We start from the raw sequence: 15,170 nt of genomic DNA on the forward strand, positions 1-15,170 counted from the left end.
GCAAGAATTCAAACGCAAGCACACCTTTATTCTATTTCCAAGTCTGTTTTTGAAACTGGAGAAAGAACAGTTTGTGGACAGACACACACTTTTCATTGCATCATGGTCTAAAATAACTCGACTAATCATGCCACATATTGTCCATCTTCAGATAATCCTTGGTACCCTGCCAGGTGACATAATATGCAGTCCGATCCTCCAGTTCAATCCTCCACATAGCTATATATAGTAAATAATAATATACAAGTACACAGAGATGTTGTGCCACACGTCTTCAGCTCGTATGATGAAGTAAAATATTAAATGTTCGCACCACTGCAACAAGCTTTATATGGTGCCAGTTGCACTGAAGTCCTTCAACTCTTCAGCTAGTGAAAGCAGCCTCTTTCTTTTACTAACTTTTTACTACCTTTCCAAAGAAGTCTCTCCACATTCAAGACTTGACTCTATCCAAAAAAAGTATTAATTTAACATCACCGGCCTTAGATTTTCCAATGAAAGGTTTTCCAACCAAGAAACCCCTGATCCACATTGGAGGATTGTACTATCTTTGGATTAGCAGTTACTAATAGCTTGTATCCCGATTGCAAATCAATGAGAATTCTGCAAGGTATCTATAGTTTTTTGGGCCCTCTCCTTTCGTCCTAAACGCTTATCTAGTTCCAGACTTTTAGAGAAATTAAATCACGAAAGAGATCATGATATTGGAGCAACTGAGAAGCTGTTACACACGGAAGGGTATGAGCATTCAGGTGCAAAGTTGTTTTCTGACTTAAATTTAATTAAAATGCTTACTTATTCTCCCAAAAAAATATTAACATTTTGAATAGAAAACGATTTCAACAATCTAGTATGCTGCAAATAAAACTGAGTTACCCTAGCTAATAAAAAATTAGGGTTTTAATCTTGTTCCAAATACAGGTAACAAGAGGTCTTGACTGTGCTTTTACTGGATGGCTGGGGACAAAATCATTATGTGTTACTTTTTTCCTTCCGTTTAGAATGTATTCATTTTCTGCAAACCTAATTAAGAATAATCATAACATTTGTTTACAGAGCTCATCATACCACAAATCTGTCACTTCTGAGAGCTGTAAATAACAGTTGTTTCTACTGCTCAATGTATTATTTACCTTGAAAGAAGGAAGTCTAAGTTGGGCCTGCTGGGATACACATTTCTGACATGCACAACACCCAAGATCTGAGTGATGTACAGTAACTTGCTGATTGACATCGCCAACTTAGTAATAGGTGGGTAATTTTAGTACTTAGGGACCCTGCTGGTACGCACATACCTATTTATAAGGGACTAAGTAAATTCACAAAGTATCTGTGCAGCTTAAGTTAGCACTAAGTGAAGTGTGCATATATGTGTTATGTTTGCTGCTAATACTAGGGATAGAATAACTTGACGGTTGGGGGCAGGGCTACCAATCGGTCAGAAGCACTTGGAGGGATAAACTTGCTGCTAATCTTAGCAAGGAGTGATTGAGGGTGGGTCTATGAATCCCTTTAATTTCCGCTAATGCTAAAGTGCCCTCAGGCCGAAATCTAAGGAGGCCCTAGTGGAGACATAATGGTATATGTAATACGCTTCTCAGCATTTGACGATGGGGGGGGGGTGGAAGGGGGGGGAGCTAATCACATCACTTACTACCATGTCAGAACCTAGCAGCTTTGGGTGAGCGGGGTTGGGGGGCTGTGCTTTCTGCTTCTTGACGAGTAGACAACAGCCTTTAGTGACCAGGGAATGTAAGTACTATCTTTCACTAAGGAACCTGGAGATATAAATGCTGCTTGGGAGCATTCAGGGGGGAAGAAAAGGCATGGCACATTTCTAAACCCTCTGAAATTAGCTGCTCATGCTACAGTAGTGATAGTGTTTACACACTACTGCAGAAGGTCACTTATTTTTGGATCACTAAAGCTGCCAAACTCGGTACAAAAACACTCAAAGAATGACTTTCTATTACAGGCCCTCATTTAAGAAACAAATCTTACTGTAGCTGTTACGCATGCTGGGTCTCTCCTTGGGAATATGCTGCCAACATGAGCACAAACGGCTAATTTAATTAAGTGGACATACAGACTGCACTACCTAAAAGTGCTTGTAAGTATATAAAAATGGGCCCTGTTCCCTAAAGTCCTTCGATGGGTATCAAATTCACAAATGGTGATGGGAGGAACGCATGCAATTTGTCTAACCACTGAAAATGCCTCTGGGATGCATGCCAGTCCATCGTTTGTCGCCCACCCTACACCTGTAAACAAATGCCTGCTTTATGCTTATCAGTAAAGGCCCTGCTCCTCATGAAAACAGCTCATCCCAAGACACTAGGTGAGCGTCCCTCCAGAAGGGATCTAATGCAACCTCAGATTGGTTTCGACCTTCTTAGGCCTTATCCGTAAGGTACAGCTTGGATCTTGTGGCACAATGAGCAAACGACCCATGTCTCGGAATACCCTTAGCCTTAAAGTATTATATCAAACACCCAAAAGTTGATGGTATACTTGTAAATAGTCAAAGGAGAGGGACCCATACTCGTATGTATTAGGTGGGCACCTGTCTGGAGTGGCTCCTTGGGCAAAAACAATGGGTCGGAGTGCTACCCAGAGCGATTGTCAGTGGTTTAGACTATTTGCATCATTCCTGACCATCAACTTTTTGTGTGTTTGATGAACACCCTTCGATGGGTATCATCAGGAGCAGGAAACACTACATAAATGCAATTGCAAAACAATGTAATAAAATATGTGAGCCTTTATTGCTGCATGAATACATAAATTCAGGGAGTTCTATTCGGATTTTAAAAAACGCAACAAAGGATCACACAAATTGACAAAACCTGGTCTGTCAATCCAGCCATAGCGTGGTGCATTTTATGATTCAGACATTACAATAAGAATGCCACATAAAATATATATATATATATATATATATATATATATATATATATATATATATATATAAATAAAATAAAAAAATCCCTCCTTGCTTGCTTGTAAGAAAAGAAGAAGCTGGCTTGGCATGACACCCCTAACATCAATGGTTTGGTATGGGTCTATGAATTAAGTCAAAGAATATGGTTTGGTCCTAAATGATGACATGAGAAAATATTTCCAGTTCGTACAGTGAATTAGAAGGACAACGTCGCTAGAAGAAACATTTGGTGAAAAATGCAGTAAAGAGGATTTTCTTACATTTTTTCCAAAATCGATTTTGGTAAACGTAAACGCATTGAGATGAATATTTGACGCTCGGATGATTGGCACAATCTTCTCTTGCAGCATTTTCTCCACATATCTTCCGAAATAAGGCCAGGCTTGAGCCAGGATCTGCAGAAAGGTGAAAAAAATGCAAATTCAAAAACAAATGTGGACAACAGAACTGTGTATGAACTCAAAGTAAAGTTACAATTCAGGAATTTCATGTTGTGTCAGATGTAAGACGCTCAGCCATGCTTGCCTTATGTGAGGTCTCGTTTCTGGCAGCACTATATTCAATACTCCACAAAATCAAAGAGGTGGGGTGGCATTCGCCAGGACCTGTCCTGTCCCTCAGTAGGTGGGGTGGCATTCGCCAGGACCTGTCCTGTCCCTCAGTGGTACTCAGGGACAGCACAATGGGGTTGCATGCGGAAAGCAGCAGTTTCCAGATTCCCCGGCGACCTGCCAAGTCTGGAGGATGAGTTGGGGCATAGACGTTGACTCACACAGGATACATGGCTGTATGTTAACCATTTTCTTTTCCATTTCTTTACACCAAGGCTGTGTTTCTTAACCTGTGGCCTGTGACCCCTGGGGGTCCTCAAAGCCTAAACAGGGGGGGGGGAATGGGGGGATGGGGGGCGGGGCATGGCTGCTTAGAAAATGAAAAAACATTAACACTTTAATAAAATGTATATGACCAAAGAAGCAAAATTTAAAACTGAAAATTTTACAACATTTGCTAAACGTGATGTAACTTGAAATTGGAGGCTAAACATTAAGCTTGTATCCTCAGATTGATTAACGAGCACAGTGCAACTGCATCAAACAGAATATAGTGTAGGCAGCGAGTGGCCTGAATTGAATTTAGAAAAGCTCCAACCTTCCCATTAACCTTAAACATTTGGATTATTTTAGATTTCTTTGTGAATTAAATAAAATATTTCATAATTTGTGTAGTTACCTGATAAATGCTTGTCTCTTTTTTTTGTTTATTGTTTTGCGATTCAGGCCATCAAAAAAGTTCAGGGCAGGGTCCCCGCCTTCCAGTAATGATTCATTAAGGGTGCCTGGATTCTAATAATGATTCAGGTTGGGGGGTTCCCAGTGATTAACTAAAGCATACATGCCAACATTTTATAAGAGAAAAGTGGGAGATTTCTAGGAAAAAAAATTGGGAGAATGTATTTCCACCATTTACTTCTATTGGGGCTTGAATTGGGTTACTGTTATGTATGGGATCTGCAAGTCTGCTGCTGGAGGATCGGATATTAGATACGCAAATGTATGTTTTTTTCCTCCCTTACCCGTCAGGAGCCCGGAGAAAGCGCTATGGCAGGCAGAGAGAGCATGATGCAAGTTCTGGGCACTGGCCTGCAGGAGCAGGTTACTGGCATTGCATACTCCAAGACGGCCCTGTCAGCTGAGGCCTGCAGATGAATCGGGTTTTTACATGCAGGCATTAGGAGGCGGGAGACTAGCCTTGAAATCGGTTGTCTACCATCTAAACTGGGAGGGCTGGCATGTACGGTGGAGGTCCCCAGAAGTTAAAAGGTTATGAACCACTGGACTAGTGCAAGCAGGGAGGGACAGGTCCTGATGAATGCTGTCGCACCTCTCTGATAAGGGTGCTTGATTTACACAGAAATATGTCAGCCACTCTCTCTGGGTTGAATTAATCCCAGTTTCCTTCTAGCTCCGCCAACTGGAAACAACAATACAGTTTGAGTCTAACATGAGGCAGTTTTAATCACCCGTTTCACTATTTTTCCCTCTGCATTATTTATGTATACCCAATACACCTATGTTCACAGCGGTATGCCTCCCATTAACATTTTCATAAGTCCTGTTCATAAAGAGGGCTGTGGCCCACTCTAGCATCCTGTTGTGTACCAACGTGAGGAGGAGCCCAATGAAGAAGCATGCTGTCCTTTGGGCGGGTGAGGGCTTTCGTACATGAAAAGGATTTCTTCCAGAGTTGAGAGATATAGTTATCCTCCACAGTACAGAGCCTGTATGTATATTCATAGTATGTATATTCAAATAGGAGGACATACTCCATGTTTTAACACGCCACTTTCCCTTTTGTCCTTAGAAGATTAATAAGGAAGTCATACAATTCTATGTCTAAAAATGGAGAACTCATCCGGTTATATAAAAAAAAATCTCAACTAAGGCTATGCCTAAAATTGTTGACAGTAAGTAACTTCAGTATCAAAAACAACAGTAGTAAATGTTAGGTGTGGCGCCAACCAAAATGTTCTTATCTACGAATAACATGAAGGGAAATGAACACTAGTCCAACCCACAAATAAGGAGTGCTTCCAAGGGAATTTAACTCGCTGCCATTTACATTAAAAGATATTCTAGAGCTCCGAAATTGTGATATTTAAAAATCATTTTTTTTTCCTTGTCTTATAAAATCCCAAAAGGGCTTCAATTGAAACACTGAATGTTAAATGTGACTCAAAAAAATGCTCTAGTTCTGGGATTGCGACAGAAAAGGATACGGATATTGTAGGGCTTAATTGTGCAGGTTGTGAGGGCAATGGGCACCTGAATTCATTATTCATCCTCATACTTTGCCCCAAAGCAGGAGAGAGAAGGAAGATGAGAAAGAAAGGAAAAAAGCGAGAAAGGAAGATAGCACACGTGGAAAAAACTATAGTGAGCTAAAGAAACAGGAAGCGTAGGGTGGGGGAAAGACAGAAGCATCGGGTGGAATCAAGACTAGGCATCCTCGGTATTCTGCAACCCCTTCCCTCTGCAGGACAAAAGTTGTACACCTAGGGAAAACTTTGGGCCCCTCTGCTTAGTTTTTAATGAATGAGAATTGACTTACTGTAAGAGAATGGATCCCACAAAAACATCTCAGCACGTGTAGGAGGAAATGCAGCATTCAGCTGCAGGGTCGTGGCCTAGCAATTATTGCGAAACTATTTGATATAAAGTAAGCAGTGTGTTTTTTGGCGTCTTGAGCTGCTCCTCCAAACTGTCATGGCCTGAAAATATACATACTTTATCTAGGGATGCACCAAGGCAGAGGATTCAGACACCTCAACTGAAAGTCAGAGCAATTAGAGGTTTAAAAACATTATAGCCATTTTTTAAAGCGATTAAACATTGACTAAGAGATTTGACAGGCCCAGCTATTCCAAAGTTCATATTTGCCTCCAAGTATCATTGCTAAGCTCTATAGGAATGAGTGCAGCTGTGTCTACAGCCTCCCGAACTACTATACTGACTTTCCTCTTCCAAATCATTCAATTAACATGTGGCAGTCTAACTGGCTACGTAGGTCTGAACCAGGATTGCAACCACCAGAATGCAACAGATTGCTAACGGAAAGCCCAGGGCAAAACAATTGTGTACCTGATGACATAGCATAATCTGAAAACATAGCAGAAGGACCACAGAAGTTGAGGTGGGCCCATGAACAGAGTGGCCAGCAAATGTCTGAACTTCACTATAAATGTCTCCAAGTGATCACTGCCTTCATTGTCTTTGAATTATCAGTACCTTGCCGAACTGCTATGTGATCATGCACTCACTGTTCGGCACCCCCTCACTGTTCTTGATGACCCGAATTCTAACAAGAAGACTCTCCCAAAAGGACTTCTCTTTGCTCAACTATTCGGGGACTCCTTACTTTTCAAAACACGCTGTAGGTCTACCTACTCCAAAAGGAAAATCCAGGGGTTCACTGACCTACTCTTCTCTGAAGATAGGCCCTTGATCACATTATGCTCTAATTCTCACAACTATCAACACAAGTCCACCCACTAAGGCCCCCTGATGCAAATGTAAAATCCAATTTGATTCAAGAATCTCATGCCTTGATCAGACCCAATAGATTCTGGCTCCTGTCCTTGACTCCCTTCTTACAATACCTACAGTGACACTCAACATGCTAATGAAAACTCACCTGTGCCTGAAAAGGCACTCAGAAACTAACAAGCAGGCCTCTAAGCACCTTGTTGAGAACCATGGACATATCAAAACTGACCTATTACCATAATTGCATCATCTCTCTTTAGTCATAACCGCTGCTGTCTTGCACACTATTCTGTCTTTTCTTACCCCAAATCAATGCACCAAAAAACTCTTAAACCTGCTGGGTATACACTTTGGGACAGATTTACTAAATTCTCATGCAACGTAGGACAGGAGGCAAAAATGCTGTGCTGCGTTGAATGACAGGGAAAGAGCAGTAGACAGGGGGCTGCTCGCTCGATAGGGCGAAGAAGCGTCACCCCACTGGCTGTGCTAGAAGCAGACAAATAAAACAATAGATTGTTTTATTTTTCTGCTTCTGGCACAGCCAGAAGTGCAGGGAGGGGTGGGGCTGGGCCACAGGAGGTGGGAGTGCACCTAAGTGCGCATTTGTGTTTGGCCGGCCGTCTGAGGCCAGCCAAACACACATGCTCACATAGGTTTCTCCAGCCTGGCTGTGTACACAGCCAGGCTGGAGAAACTGCACAGACCCCAAGGCTGTGTCTGAACGGCAGTCACTGCCACTCAGACCAATCCTGGGGCTGCTTTCATGCAAGGTTTTGCATGAAAGCAGCACCAGGATTGCTGGGAAGCCTGTGCTGGTGTCCCAGCAGTGACTGCTGGGACACCGGAAGAATAAGCACAAGGCAGCGGAAGCGGGCAGGACAGAGGCAAGTAAGAAGGTAAGTTTTTTTTTTTTTTTTTTTTAATGTTTACCTTGTCTCGGTTTCCCCCTGCCCTGGCATTATGCGGCGGCGTCCACTGGCAGTATAGCACCACATCTATAAAGATATGGCTCTCTCCTTGCATCTCCCTAGCGCCAGCACAGAATTCTGCTGCTGAACGCCATGCACATACCTTTGCACCAGTACATAGCTTGTACTGTAAGAGTTCCATTTCGGTACAAAGTACTATGCCTAACTTTCCCTACTTTGCATGTGTGCTGTACAGTGCAGCACACACACAAAGTAGGAAAAGGAAGGAGAAGTGAATTTAACACCTGCTTGCAAGTAACATTAATTTTTTATGCAAAACTGTGTCTAACATTTTTGGGAGATATGGTTTTGCATCAAAAAGCATAGGTGGTTGCATGGGAAGGCCCATATACCACCCAAATAATGTCCCTTTGACACTAAGTAATGCAAAGCAGCTCTTTGCGCTGCTTTGTATTAGTTTTAGGCAATTTCCAGCGCAAAACAAGTTTTGGGCTGGAAAGTGAACAACAAAAAACCTTGTGCTGGTTTGCGTCACTTTTGTGATGCAAAATATTTGTAAATCTAGCCCTTTGTATTTTACTTCCCTTCCAAAATAAGCTTTGTCAGAAATCCCTTCAACAACTCGTTTAATGTCCCTTCACCTCAAATACTTAAGTTAGTGACACATTCTTCCAGGCTAGTCTCCTGGACTGAACTCAAACCATTCTCTCCTCTCCAGTACCCATCTACAGTTCCCTACAATAGGGCATCTACCAAACTTTGCTCAATTGAGAGAAGCTGTGTAAATGCTTTAAAATTAATTTTATTGGGTTTTTAACATAGAGACCAGCAGTTCAGCATTATCAGTTTGGGCAACTTCAATGCAATGAGACGGATTTAACAACAGAGGCAAGGTGTAAGTGTGACGTTGCGAGGAACATGATGGGTGAAGGGGGACGACAATATGTAGTCAGTGCTGTCCTGGATAGGATGCTGTGTTTAGCAATAAACGTACAACTTGCGATTTAAGAGCACCTGCTGAAAAGTTCCTTGTGTGTCCAGCCTCCGGGAATCAATTAAAATGTCAAGATAACTTTTGTGATTAATGTTCTTGCTAGAGAAAGAAATCAGCGTTTTGTCCAGCGGCAGCTTTGACTCACAACAAAATAGCGCAGAGGCTTAATGTGCCTGATGCAGGACTATATTTTATGTGGATAGCCGAGTGGATAGTAAAGCCAGCCTTTACCAGTACTTTAAAACAAATGAAATGTATGTGAGAGTGGGACTATGGGGAGATGAGGGGCACTTTAGTTGGGTGGTAGTGACGGAATCCGAGGAGGCGGTCAGGGCACCACCAGCGTTAAAGCTGGCTCTGTATGCAGTGTAGGATAAAGTGCAAGGATCTGAGAGTTCTTTCAGCTGATTGAGTTAACGAAGAAGTCTGATGACATTAGTGCGGGCCAATTACAAGTATGTGTTAGCTACGTTCTGGCATGTGCGGCGGGACGCTGCGGTCTGATCTACTGTACGTGTTCTGATGAGGTGGCCAGTTATAATGTGAGCTGATGTGACACCGGGGTCCCCAGGAAGGTAGGACAGGTCTCAATAAAGGGAGAGATTGGAGAGGTGAATGGTGGGATGTGGAGGCTGGATCAGGGGGAAGGAGTCCAACTGGGGCAGAGTGCGAACAGTGGGGCAATGCATGATGTGAATGCAGCGGTGTAATGCGGGCGGGTCTGGTGGCCGAGTGGAGCAGCTGAATTTCATGGCCGTGTGGCTGGAAAAGTAGGTAGAGGAGGAGGGGGTGTCTCTGCAACAAGGCCCTGCTGCTGGAACAATATGGCATCCCAAGCAGGCTTGATTGGATGTTAGTGTATCCATCATGCCTCCTCCCAATTCAATGCAGAGCTTTCTGCTGTGCTCCTTCTGATGAGTATTAACTGCCACTCAGAAAGAGTAGGTGGGGGTGAGGGGAACGCTAGTGCATGATGAGGAGGCGTTTAGCTAGAAGAAGTGTATGGTTGGCATAGCGGGTTCTCACCTTTTGGTTTTACTGTCGTGGGGAAGATGTGAAGGGCTGTGGATCCCCAGGAGTTGAGGGCCAGGAGCTCGGTGGGAGTGGCCAAGTTGGAATATACTGCTTACCAAAAGTTGGCTACATTTGGACAGGACCAAAGCATATGCTGGAGGTCTGCCAAGGAGGATTGGCATCTCGGACAAGTCAGAAGTGCTGTGGAAGCATGCGGGTCAGGTGGGTCGGTGTGAGGTACGCCCTTTGTAGGACTGTGTATTGAATGTTTTTAAAACCAGCATTTCTGGATACCTTGTGTGAGACTCTAGTGTTTTTGACCATTCAAAGTCATGTAAGGGCCTCCCTAGGTCCCTCTCCCATTTCTGACAGAGGGGTATCACGGAGTATCGAGTATGGTCGCCAAGTACTGTGTATAACCACGTGATGAGATGCTGGCCCTCCCTCACGCTGTGTAAAGTGTGGATCATGGCATGTGTTGGCGGCTCCTCATCTGTTAATCCCCGGAGGGATTGAGGGCTGCAAGTAGATGCCTGTATGTCAATAATTGGCCAGGCGGAATGGCATAGTCCTGATGTAGCTGATCAAAAGGAAGTAGTTTTGAATTGTGGAAGAGGTCTCCCACTGTGATCAGGGACAGTGAATGCCATTCCGCAAGCAAGACAGCCATGAAGGGCCTAAAGGGACCAGGTAAGTCCCTGATGGGGGAGGGCACTGCGTAATATGGAATCACCTGCCCTGTCAGTTGCAAGGCCTTTGTGAGGCATTTACGAGCTACTCATACTTGGGGAGACCAAGATTGCTGAGGAACGATGGTAGGATGGAGGGGGAGTGGACCCACGCCCGTATCGGTTTCATATACATTCTTCCCTACCACTAGCGGGAGAACCATTGAAGTTGTGCGGTCAGGTAGTAATTTTCAAAGGACGGAGCCCCTAATCCCCCGTTCCACCGGCAGCTGAAGGGACAACCTGTATACACTTAAAACTTTAACTCTACCAATCTTAACTTCTTGTTTATTACATTTATTCTTGTTAATCTCTTGGCAACATTTAACATGGTCGGCTGTCCAAACAGGTTTGCTATTTTCACATCTATAGGTATAGCTTTTACCATGATGAACTCCTTTCCCCTCCTATCTCCCCATCCGCTCTCTCCTGATGTTAGGGCTACTTAGCATCCACCAGCATCCCTTAAATGGTGTTCACGTACATGTGCATTGTGGGATTACTGTTGACATCATAGAACTCCGCCCATGTCAACCCTAATGACAAACTCAAAAACTTTGAGAATATTAGGTACACTTCTAGACCCAACCACTGGATAGCAGAATTGTGCAAAGCATGTAAATCTAGAGGATATTTCATGCTGCAAAATCATGTTCTACTTACCATCATTGAGCTTGCCGGATAACTGATGAACACAGTGGTCAAGCAGTGTATTCAAGGCTGTACAAGATCATCTCTCTTCCCTGTCCCTCAGAACCATCCTGAATAGTTCTCTTCCTCAGCATCTTCTTGAGCACATCAACTAGCTAACCTTCAGTTGCTATCCATCTACAAGCCTTCCTGTGCACCACCCAGTTTACGGTAATTTAAGGGACATAGGCTTTTCCGTTGGAATACCTTTACCAGCGAACATCAGGGTAAACTATTCTTTCACATATTAAGCCCACCCTTAAAGACCAACATAGACTTGTGCACACATAGTTTATTTTTGGTCAGAGATGACAATCTCTCCCCTTAACTCTTGGCCCGCTTTTTTCCACTTATTCCATCAGCCAGCTTTGTTCGGCAAGACAAGTCGATCTTCTGTACTCATTTACATCACTGTCACTGCATACAGCGCACATCGCCGTGTTGCTGCATTCAGCTTTACTGTTCCAAAACTTTTATTTCAAATGAATACAAATATTTGTGCTTTGAGAAGAGAATCACTGGTGGAAAACTGTTTTGGTTAATGTGTTTAGGGTCAGACTTTGCAAGAAGTCTACTTAGTCCTTAGGACTAAGCCTACAAACAACGGTTACTGGAGTGTATGGCTAGTCCTATTACTTTTGCCCACCGCAAGGTAGAACATCTGAAAATGTATGGTTTTGAAAATATAATTTACTAAAATAAGAAAGGTCTAGAAGACCAAATAAGCATGCTGAATAGGCTTGACTAGATCAAAATAAAGTCTTCTCTTACCTTATTCACCCATTCCACTCGTTCCACGTCAGGGTAATGAACCTGCAACATAAAAGACATTCACTCAATAAGCAATTAATCTCAAGGCCAATGGACTTCAAACGTTTAACTGTGGAAGCAAACAGCACTTTGAACACACACTTAAGCCAAAGAAGATCCTGAATTTCTGCAACGACAGGCCGCAAAGGACCACGTGGTTTAGTGGGCTTATCAACATTAATTCATTTTGCAATATGTTTACTTTTCATGGGTCAGTACACTACCGCAATTTCATAGCAGAAAAGGTGGTCCTTGGCTACCAGCAGAGGACTAACTTCCCCTCATTTGGCCGTGTCTTAATATTTAACATTTGAAGTTACTTCACACTGGATTAAATTAAACACTTCACCATCAAGACTCAACTTCAGTTTCTTGCACTACTTCTGCACCTTTTACTCTTCTTCTGACCCTTCCACATCCTGCCCACTGTATCCACTGGGTACTAAACATAACAGTGGAAGGGGAAAGGCTGAACTGAATCCAATTATTTGCTCCTATGAACTGACCATCTACTCAATACCATAGTTTGTTTTTTCAGACAAGCGAATGAGGTGACTGGCCCCACCTGGACCACCACTGTCTTCATAATCCCACTGAGAAACTCTGATGGCAAAAAAGCAGAATACTGCAAAAGGAGTTAAAGGTTTGACAGGTCAGTGTGTGGGCTGCTTTTGACTGTTTGTGGGACAGTTTTAAGGTCTGCTGACCCGGTTTTTACTGTTGTTTTCCCTGATATTACCACAAACAGTGTCTTAACCTAGCACACACGTTGAAGTTTGCCAAACCTTGCAAACACTTACACAACTTGTTTTTACACTTTCAAAACTGCCTCGATTTACAAATGAGACACTTTTTACATCTCATCCATACAGTTAATGTGCTGTCTCTGAGATATTTTATTTACAGTTAGTGGGCTACAGCCTGCCCTTATGCTTACCATTTGTATGCTTAAATGTCGCTCTCACAGCCTTTGTTTCCTTTTGTTATAGCAGGCATGCGTCATGCATCTTCTTGAGTTTGGCCCTTCCCTACAGCATAGACCAAGCATGTGTGTCCATCCACTGTTTCCATTTTGGACCTACTTTTTTATTTGTGTTTAAGGGCTCCATGTGAATGCTCATGTTTTCAGTTGCTCCGTTCCCAACCCACCCGCCCTCCATTTGTGTTGCTTCTTTTCTCTTCCCACCCCCATTCCTATTGCTTCTTTTCCCTACTGCCCCTTGCCCCCATCCGTTTCTTGAACAATCCCCCTCACCCCTCCCTCACTTGTGTTCAGCTTTCCCCCGTCTGACTCCTTTCTGCTCTCGGCCCCTTCTGTGTTCTCTGTGGCCATGCCCAGTAGGCACAGTGAGAAGCTCCACATTTATTTTTTCGCAGTTTTTTGTAGTGAAAACTCAACCTGAAAGTATTGGAGCACTTTACATGAGCAACAGTTACATTACACAAGGATACATTCATTTTATGTCTCGGCTACACAGTGCAAGCCCTCGGATTGTGTTCCTTGTCCTGTCCCTTCTGCGACACAAAGAAAATAGCTATCACATGACCAGCTCTGGCCACGTCACAGCACTTTTTCCGTGACTGTCAGCCATGCTGAACATCAGATATGATGCTATACACCATGGCTAAAAGACATTCCCATTGACACCAATAGCTCTCGCACTGCCGTGACCTATTGCCTTTGCCACTGCCTGTTTTGATAGCTGATTCACTAATCGGGGCTCATTTATGTTACTGCATGGGCCAAATTTCTTTCCCAGCCTGATCATGGATATCAGGACACGAAAGCAAGAAAAAAATGGGCAAGCAAAAAATGAAAAGAACAAAAACAAATTCAGGAATGTCTTTAGTCACACAGCGAACAACATCTACAGAATGCCGATTATATTCCAAGGCATTCTCAATAAAGAGGTCTGTTGGGTGCACCGATGGGAAGCCTAGAAGGCCAACACAGTGCCACAGCTGCAGACAAGCACACAGAGTTTATTGTGAACAATAGTAAGTATTTGCCACCAAGCAATAGCTCCAGTGATAGCACTTGAGTGATAGATAACTTCCTTCCACTCATAAGCGTTACTAAACGGGCTGCAGACCAGACAATATAAACATATTTGTGTTTTAAGGGACTACTCAGCACAAACTGGCATCCGAATGTATTGTGTCACAATTTGACAGAGGACTGTAGCACACAGATTAAGGTATATGAACCCTGGGCATGGCAGTAACTGCTAAATTATCGCAAATCAGAGGTTGCTATGAAGTTCGTCACTTAACATACGCTTGCTTTTCAGCAGTTCAGTCTGGTGGGAAGCTTCCCATAAAGCACAGTTTGATATCGTACAGCAGAATATGAAATAAGTATTGGCAAAGCCCATAGGCCGCAACTTTAAAATGCAAGTGATGAGCTGTTGGCTGTAACAGTGTTTCCAAAACATTATTTAAAAAAAGTAACACACAAACAAAAAAACAAAAAATGCTTAAGGAGAAACAAACGTGCCTTACCATAGCTCACAACCATTCTCTCTCAAACCTCTGAACATAATTTAAAAATAATAAGGAAGAGTCAGAATACAAAGTAAAACCCTTCCTTATAGCACTGGGAGGCCAGGCCCTCTTTAGCTAAAGTGCTGGAAGGCATTTTTTGCGCTAGTCATGCATTTTTCTAAATTATCATTAGATTTATTAATTCCCAAGGCCTAATTTCCATTTAGACTGGACTACAGTGGGGTACATTTGAGTGGCACGTGGTAGTATGAAGTGATGTGGAGAGAGACGGATTTAGGTAGAGTGGAGTGGCGTTGATTCGGTGGACTGAAGGGGGTAGATTCTAGTGGGGTAGTTTGGGGTAGACTGGAATGGGGTAGATTGGGGTAGACTGGTGTGGGACAGAGTGGAGTGGAATTAGACCAATTGGAGCAAAGTTGAGACTGGAGTGAAGTGAGATAGATTGGAGTGGAGTGTGATGGGGTAGATTAGGGTGCAGTGGTGTGGATTAGATAGATTAGAGCAGTGCAGATT

At 43.2% G+C, this 15,170-nt stretch overlaps 1 protein-coding gene across 2 annotated transcripts in view; it reads right to left on the reverse strand.

Moving 5' to 3' along the window:
- ESYT3 (extended synaptotagmin 3) overlaps positions 1-15,170 on the reverse strand; it is a 319,908-nt gene that overhangs the window by 197,894 nt on the left and 106,844 nt on the right. For both annotated transcript variants that reach the window (XM_069224322.1, XM_069224323.1), the window contains exons 2-3: positions 12,114-12,155; positions 3,202-3,336 (exon numbers count right to left, since the gene is read on the reverse strand). In XM_069224322.1, the coding sequence (XP_069080423.1) occupies positions 3,202-3,336; positions 12,114-12,155 (177 nt within the window). The remainder of the gene's footprint in view (positions 1-3,201; positions 3,337-12,113; positions 12,156-15,170) is intronic.

This window comes from Pleurodeles waltl, chromosome 3_1 (assembly GCF_031143425.1).
Source record: "Pleurodeles waltl isolate 20211129_DDA chromosome 3_1, aPleWal1.hap1.20221129, whole genome shotgun sequence".
In the NCBI taxonomy this organism is placed as follows: Eukaryota; Metazoa; Chordata; class Amphibia; order Caudata; family Salamandridae; genus Pleurodeles; species Pleurodeles waltl.